This window comes from Phalaenopsis equestris, unplaced genomic scaffold (assembly GCF_001263595.1).
Source record: "Phalaenopsis equestris unplaced genomic scaffold, ASM126359v1 Scaffold000084, whole genome shotgun sequence".
Taxonomy (NCBI): domain Eukaryota; kingdom Viridiplantae; phylum Streptophyta; class Magnoliopsida; order Asparagales; family Orchidaceae; genus Phalaenopsis; species Phalaenopsis equestris.
In genome coordinates, this window is record NW_018164526.1 from 286,918 (window position 1) to 295,227 (window position 8,310).

An 8,310-nucleotide genomic window follows, 5' to 3' on the forward strand; every position below is an offset into this window, starting at 1 on the left:
GTGGGAGAGCCGATCTACCTCTCGAATTGTAGATCACCCTTTTTTCTTGCTTGGTTTCATTTATGCTTCGTAAGAACAACCCTTTTTTGAATTATTTCGATTAATCTATTACACTTTCATCGTTGTTGGCTGATGATTTTGGTGCCAGAGCATATCACATTTTTTCTCGATGATCCTATTTAATAATGGTTATCATTTTTTTTTCCCAAAAAAAATCTGATAATGCACAAATTAGGACAGAAAAATTATTTCGAATACTATTTTAGCTTTCTATAACATTTATCTTTAGTTATGGGATCTTAAATAACATTTATATTTATATTCTGAATTTAATCAGATAAGCGTAAAGGTTGTAATAATTTGAATCATAAGATGAACTTCTAAGGATATAGAAAAAACTTTTACCTTCTAATGAATAGGAGCATAAAACTGGCTGTTAATGGAATATTTGTGAGCTTAATGCATGAGAATAAGTGAGAATATTCGTGCACCTAAATATGTTAGTTAACTATTCTTCAAAGTTGACATATAGGTTAACATTGGATGCATATCTCTGAGTCGATTATCTGGCTTTCTCAATTAATGCAAGATAACCTACATGTACACATATGTAGATATATACAGATATGTATATACATCCATACAAATATGTATATACATGTATACAGATATGTGTGTGTGAGAGAGAGAAAAATTTTCTACATCATTGATAAAATCTCAAAATGGGAGAATATACAATTTTATGGAGCTTATTTATCTTTTGTCCCAGCTTGCATATTGAGCAAGTGCATAACAGGAGACGAGTCAATCTTAAAAATCTGGTATTTCTCCATGATTTCATGTTGATTTCTATTTCATTTTTCAAAATGAAAGTCATAATTTGTCTCATGCTTTTTAACCATCAATTTCACCGTCAATCATTCCAAGTGATTTTCCTTAAGAAGCATCTATGGATTAAGTTCAAAGCAGTTGCTTAATTCTGTGCCATTATTTTATGCCAGTCTTTTTTTTTTTAAATGCTGTAGATTGCAAGATACAAGACTGATATTCAGAAGCTGCTGGCATCTGAGTCTGAAATTAAAGCATTATCATTTAATTATGCTGCTTTGTTAAAAGAGAAAGAGGTATGATAGTTACATTTTTTACGTACTGTATTCAAAGAAGTTGTTTTCGTCTTATTTCTGGAGTTTGCTCAGCAGTTATGGTAAATATAATATTGCATTGCTATAATGTTCTTTGAGAACTTAGAATCTTAGTTTATTGATGTTAGAGGAACACTTTATTTGAAAATAAGTTGTCGATGCTGCAACTAACGCTTTTTGGGAATAGTTTAGGCTGATAAGCCTCTCAAATTTTTATTCACACCATTTCATAGAAGCTTATACAGACTTTCCTGAAAAAAATCTAGTTTAGTCATTTTAATAGTTATGTTTACTTGAGTGGAGCATTATTTTTAGGCTGCTATTTGAATTTTCTTTATTTTTCCTGCTTGGAATGAATGTGCAAATAAAGTAGCGTAGGCTAGTATGACCTGACTGTAGGTACGCTCTAGGACTTGGCATTTTACAATAAAATGAAATGAAATTGGGCATTTTCTATTTTAGGATTTAGTTATTTTTATGTCTTGTTGGAAGCACTTATATGGCAACAAGAAACATACCTTATCCCAAGTTTTATCTATGCTTTGAAATGAGTGCACTCTATTATTTTTCCATGATGCGTGGACACGGATAGAACATAACATAACTTAGTAAACAATAATTTTGTTACCTATAGAAAAAAATCATGTGTTGGGCAGGGTATATCAACAATTAAAGCATCATTTTTATCACAACCATGATAGAAATTTTTAAATCAATCACGATTCATGATAAATAATAAGATTAGAACTATCCATAAACAATAGATTGCAAATATTACTTTAGTAAATATTAATATGTAAGTGCACTTTATAATTTTAAGTGAATGCACATGTTCAAACCTCCTAAAAGAATTTACATATGCTGAATTGAAATTGGGGTTCTTGTTGTGTAGGACACTAACTTTGTTGGGAAGTTACATGATTTTTTATTTATTTATTTATTATTTGAACTTAATTGTGCTTGACATAGTGAAAGATGTCAAAATAGTCCTTGTGTTATCTATGGGAGCCATTTTCGTTCTAGACCATCCAATGTGTCTGGTTTAGTCTCTGAATCCACAAATCTAATAAAAAATAGTTCTTTTACTTCTCAACTATAATTCAAGATAATAAAAAATAATTTAATATGATAACTGTTTTGGATCATGTTTGAGTAGCTAAGGGGTTAAATTGAACACATCAGATGGAAGGGGTTAAAATGATCCCATATCAGACGATGAACCTTTTTTGCTTGACATGTGTTAGTGTAAACTTGGATAAGTTCCAATAGAAAAAACTTAATTGAGACTATTGATATGATTGAGAGAGTTTAAGATAACTTTTTGTTGTTTAAGTAGCTCTTAAAACATTGACTTAGTAATTATGATAGTTTGTGATTTACATGCAATTTGATATTTTCCTTTTATTTTTTTTAGATTGATTCTAGTTTTATATTGTCTTTATATTGTATTTGTAAGTCTCATGTACTATTTAGGGCCATAAACGGGCCGAGCTTGAGTGAGGACAGAGTTGGCTTGTGTTTGGCTCGTTTGAAATTAACTCTATTCAAAATTGGCTTATGTTTGAATTAGCTCGTGAACAGTGCGTTCATATTTGACTCGATTTACATATTCTTTTTCGTGTTTAGCTCATAGATTCGAACCTGCACCATTCATGTCCAATAAAGCGCAAAATCACATGATCACATGAGCTGCGATGATTTAAACATAGATGTAAATATATATAATATATTATTCTATAAATAATAATATTATTTCCTTATTTCAAGCTAAAACCAACCCATCACGATCAAATAAATGGTTGTTCGTGCTCAGCTCATTTATAACTTGAGCTTAAAAAATTTGTTCGTGTTTAACTCACTTAATGAACTATTTGAACACGATCTATTTAATCAGTCTAGCACGAGCTTTTCGTGAACAACAAACTTTTTAGATAGCTATAGTGCCATTATAGTGAAAATGTTATACATAGAACTTTTCAAGCCCTCTTCAATCTGGCTCAAACATTTGTAAACCTGATAATATAGTTATCGAGGAAGCTTTTCCATATTATTAGAAGAAACATTAAGAAACTTAATTGCTTCTCTATCAATTTTAGCCTTCCCTTTTCCTTGCTAGAGTGCTCTCTAAATATATTCCTTCTTGTGCAAGTTATTGATAGATCCTTCTATATAAAGATTATTTTGATAGCATAACTATCAATTTTAGCCTTCCCTTTTCCTTGCTAGAGTACTCTCTAAATATATTCCTTCTTGTACAAGTTATTGATAGATCCTTCTATATAAATATTATTTTGATAGCATACGAATTTATTGAACATAAATTTCACAGTATGATTGTTCTAATTTTAGTACTGCACTAAAAGTTGCTGCCTAGTTAATCAACTTTTCTTTGTATTAGATTGTGGTAGATAGGGGACATGCTGCTGTATTAGACCTAGAAATTATATGTTTCTAAATGTTCAGCATCATTTTTTTTTCTTCCTTTCTCTATCCCAGAAAAATAGTCGTTTATAAAAACTATTTTTTTCATAAGGGTTTAACTTTAATATATGTCCTTGTTTAAAATTGCGCAATATGAGGGATGCCTTGTGGCCTGCTCATGTTTTTTAAAAAAATAATCACAATAAGGCATACGCCTCATTCTCATAACCCAGATTGAGATGCACTCAAGGCACACATTGCCTAAAAGGTTGTCTTAAATTTTTGAGGCTATTCATAATCTTTTTAAACAAAACTAAAAGTAATATCAATATACCTCATCTATTAACCTTACACACAAGTAACAAGAACTAAAAGAAAAATGTATCCATAAAAATTATATATATTTGAAATTCTAATTACAAACATAATTATTATTTTAATTAATATTTTTGTTGGTTATTATTCATTAAAAAATAAAAAAAACTCTCGGATTAAAGATAATAAGGAATGAGAGACTATGGATACGATTTAGGATAAGACGTGAGATAAACTATTTATTATGCTGATGATTCTAATGAAAATCGATTATGAAATAAGAGAAATAGAGACCTTAAAATAAAAAATTCAAATGTTGATGAAATATTATATTTTTGTTCAAGTGGGAATAATATGTGTGAGAGAGAAAAATTAATGTTGAATTTATTTTGATTGTTAGATTTTGATATTTTCGTATTTTATTTTAAAATCTTAGCTTACTTTGATACTTCAATGTTTATATAAATCATTTGATTTCATAATTTGATGTTAGGATCTTAACATGTTACTTATAATTTTACATAATTTATTATTTAGAATTTTATTATATTGCTTTTTAATATGTTAATAAATTTGAATATTAATATATTATTTCGTACTTTATATTTTATAGTTCATATAATATTATTAATTTACATAATTTTTTAAATTTGAGGTTTACGTCTGAAAATTTCTTTAGGCTTACGCTTTGCATCATGAAGAAAAGGGCCTTAAGACACAATTGCGCAATTTTAAACATTGATATAAGTTATCGATTTTCTTTTGTGGTTTTAATTTCTTGGATTTTATTAGAGGACAAATGCTTTAAGTGTTGCTTTAGTCATGATTTGCTAATATTTAGTTGAACTTTGACAGGAACAACTTCATGAACTGCATCTACAAAACGATTCATTACGAAGAAGTTTGGAGGCCAGAAAAGATGATGGAAGCTTATTGAGAGACGAGAGTCCAAGAGCCTTGTCTAATAGCTCTGTTACACCCAAGGCAATTTTTTAGTTGACATTGTTCCTTTTCCCTGTATTAAGTGTATTTCAGCAATTTATTATTTACAAAATGCTAACATATTTTTTTTTTATTCAAATGTTCCTAGTTATTTAAGCTTATAGTAATTTTATTTTCTGCCTCCTCCATGTCATTTTCCTATGACGTTCTGAATAATTATAGGCATTTTATTTTTGCTTCCTCCTGTTAAAGGTGTCTGGAATGCCTTCTTTGTTTAATTTGCCCGGTTCAAATTTATTAGAGAAATAACAAGCAATTGTGCAATTATAAACATTGCACATTGTTTAATATAGGGATGCATGTGTTTGAAATTCAGGTATAATTCTTATGATTTGAGTTGTTAACAATGTGTGATTGACATTTTTCTTGATTATCAAGAAAATAATTATTTACTGTTAGGAGTAATATTGAGGCGAGTATAAGTGAGTTTTGAGTGAAATTATTTCTACTCAGTGTCAGTAGTCAGCTCGAAATATTTTTGAACTTAGCCCATATTGAGGCAATTTACAAAGCCATTCAAATTTTATTTTGAAAGAGATGCATAAACTTGTCTCAAAATAGGGCTATTTGCACTTAAAGCCAGATCACATATATAGCACAATGCCTCATATGTTAAAGGAAAATATTTTGAATATAGTTTGTAACCTTTTTTCTAAATAGGACGCAATGGAAAAAAATGATTAATGTAGCCGACCCCACGTAGTGGGATTAAGGCTTTGTTGTTGTTGTTGTTGTTGTCGTTGTATAGTTTGTAACCTTTTTCCAACGAATGCTTACCATTTAAATCTTGGTTATTTACAAAGCCAACAATTTTCTATCTTCATAACAAAAACACAACCCTTAAATTGCACTTTTATCAAATTCCCAATTATTTGATCATGGCGCGTACTAAACACAACCCTTAAATTGCACTTTTATCAAATTCCAACAAAGCCAACAATTTGTTAATAAGACCCGGTTAATAAGACCCGCACGCACAATTTGTTGGTTCATCTTTTAGGCGGGTAGCAGTCTTATTAACCGGGTTGATTTAACAAAATAATAATAATAATAAACTTGTTATTTGCTGTTGACCTCGCTTTCGGTCGAGGTGTAGTTTTCCCCTCCTTAGTTGCCTAGGATCTAGCCGTAGGACCTTTCTGTCGACTGCTCCTAGAAAACTAGTGAAGGAGCCCTCCCCGTTAGCAATTCTGGACTTTTGTTCGCTCGACTTGACGTTCTATGTAGTAGTCTTGACCGCTATTGCTTAGCAGGTAAGACTGCTCCGAAGGAACTCATGGAGCATTTCTATAAAGGAACTCAGGGAGCACTCCTATAAGACTGACAGCCTTAGGATTGACTCTACTCGTTGATTTGGCGCCACTGCGCTCTTCGCCGTCCTATTTAATCGAATTCGAGCTGAAATCTTGATAGAATTTGGACCGCGACGCATTTTTAGCCCAATCGACGACGAGGCTGGCCAGATGACTCTGGATGACGAAACGAATTGCGCCGACGCGTCCGGAACATCGATTTGTCTTAGGAGAGACGTTTGTTTTGTCGCGAGGGCATTTCTGGAGGAGGAGATGTGTTTAAGTATTATTTATAATAATAAATAATATTTTATTATTATAAATAAAACTGATAAACCTACCCTAATTTCATTTCCCATCTCCCGTTTTCCGTCTCTCGCTCGTGCGTCCGTCCCTCTCGCGTCTCTGCTCTAGTCGCCGTGGTCCCTCGCGTGACCCCACGAACTCGAGCCATTGGAATGAAGGTTCCCGCGCTCCCCTCTCTCGCAGTCGCCCATTCCTCCTCATCATTTGCTGGCTCTTTGAGCCGCAAACAGTATTGTGCGCCTCTGCGCTCTATCTCTGCGGGATTTTTTTCAATCATTCGTCTTCTTCTTCCTTTAGCGTATACCAGAACTCCTCTGTGAAGCTTCAAAGGGCCGAAAATCATTTTCAGGGGAGGACCTTTCTCTATTACTCTTCTCTACTCACTCTCTTAAGTTTTTTTGAACTCTCCTTGTTGCCGGAGAGAGGTGTTGGCTAGGGAATACTTTTTTGCTACTCTTTTTGTGATTCTACTTTAAAGAGGTACTTCCCTCTCTCCCTGTGTGTTGCCTGTGTTCGGCCCTGCTCTTTACCGAGCCCCTACACTTTATTTGTGTTCGTCTCTGCTCTCTGCCGAGCCCCGTTAGCATGCTAGAATAGGAAGAGTACTATTTGCCTCATTCCTAAACATGTTCTAACTTATTCTTTATACGTTTGTTATGTGGGAATGACATTTAAAAGCTTGAGGGTGTGTGTTTCCTTCTCCCTCCCTTTCTCTATGCTTTACTGACTCTTTCGGTTATGCCCTTGCCGAGCCTCTGATGATGATCTTGTGGTGTGGTGCTAGAAATTAGATTTGGTTAAGCACTGTGGCATGCTATTAATTCTTTCTTTTACTTTGCTTATCTAAAGTGCTGAAGTCATGGCATGTTTCCTACTTTCTGAGGCATATTTATATTAGAAACAATTAAAAGGATGACCTTGAAATAATTTGGCCCCTCTCATGAGCATGTTAGTATATGTATTGTGAAACTTTCATTCACTTTCACTAAAAGCATGTGGTAGTTCTAGGTTGAATACCTTAAAGGCATGGGGATATTTTTCTAACTCTCATTGTGGCCTAACTTTTAAATCTCAATTGCAGTTGGACTTTTTCGACCCTTGCTAGGTTCGTGGTTTGGCCTTGCTTGGCTCGGTTTATTGCTTGGCTCGGTTTGGTCTTTAACTAGTCTGGAATTTGGTGAAAAACTTGGTTTGGCTTTGGTTTTGTGTTGAATCTCGGTTCTTGCCTGTTGGGGGTTCTTCCTGGCTCGGTTCCTTATTTTGGGAAGATTTGGGTGTTCGGTTTATTGAAGCTTGACTTTTTTTTTGCTTTGGTGGCTCGGTTCCTTATTTTCGGAAGATTTGGGTGTTCAGTTTATTGAAGCTTGGCTTTTGCTTTGGTTAAAAGTATTATCTTAACACATTTAAGCTTCTCATTGGAACTTTAAGGACCTGGCTTTAGCTTCTCTTGTTCGGGCATAAACTGCTTGGATGAGCGTTGAGTCTTCCCTTTCCCGTCGCCTCGTGTCTTGGCTTTGGTCTTGGTTGTGAGCCTTGCTTATAATGCTTTAGAGTTGGTTTGGGTTGCCTTGTTTGTCGTGGCCATGAGTTCCTCCCTTCTTTAAGTCCTAACCGTGGGTCTCTCTCTTTTATATTGGCCTTATTTTGCCTTGGCCGTGAGTCACCTGTGGGAGTTTATTCAGGTCTGGAGCTAGATGGTGTTGATATTGGCTTTTACTTGTGAATTTTTTTTTGGGCTTTACCTCACTTGGGTCGAGGATCTTGGTAGTTGTCTTCCTTTCTCTGCCGATACAGGTCGTGGGTCTTACACCTCAGTGCATTGGAAAAATTTC

General features: G+C 33.7%; 1 protein-coding gene across 1 annotated transcript in view; it reads left to right on the top strand.

Moving 5' to 3' along the window:
* Positions 1-722: 722 nt before the first annotated feature.
* The window catches only part of LOC110019847 (golgin candidate 4-like), a 46,647-nt gene continuing 39,059 nt past the window's right edge, over positions 723-8,310 (top strand). The window contains exons 1-3 of the mRNA XM_020717703.1: positions 723-821; positions 1,026-1,124; positions 4,734-4,862. Coding sequence (XP_020573362.1) covers positions 723-821; positions 1,026-1,124; positions 4,734-4,862 — 327 coding nt within the window. The remainder of the gene's footprint in view (positions 822-1,025; positions 1,125-4,733; positions 4,863-8,310) is intronic.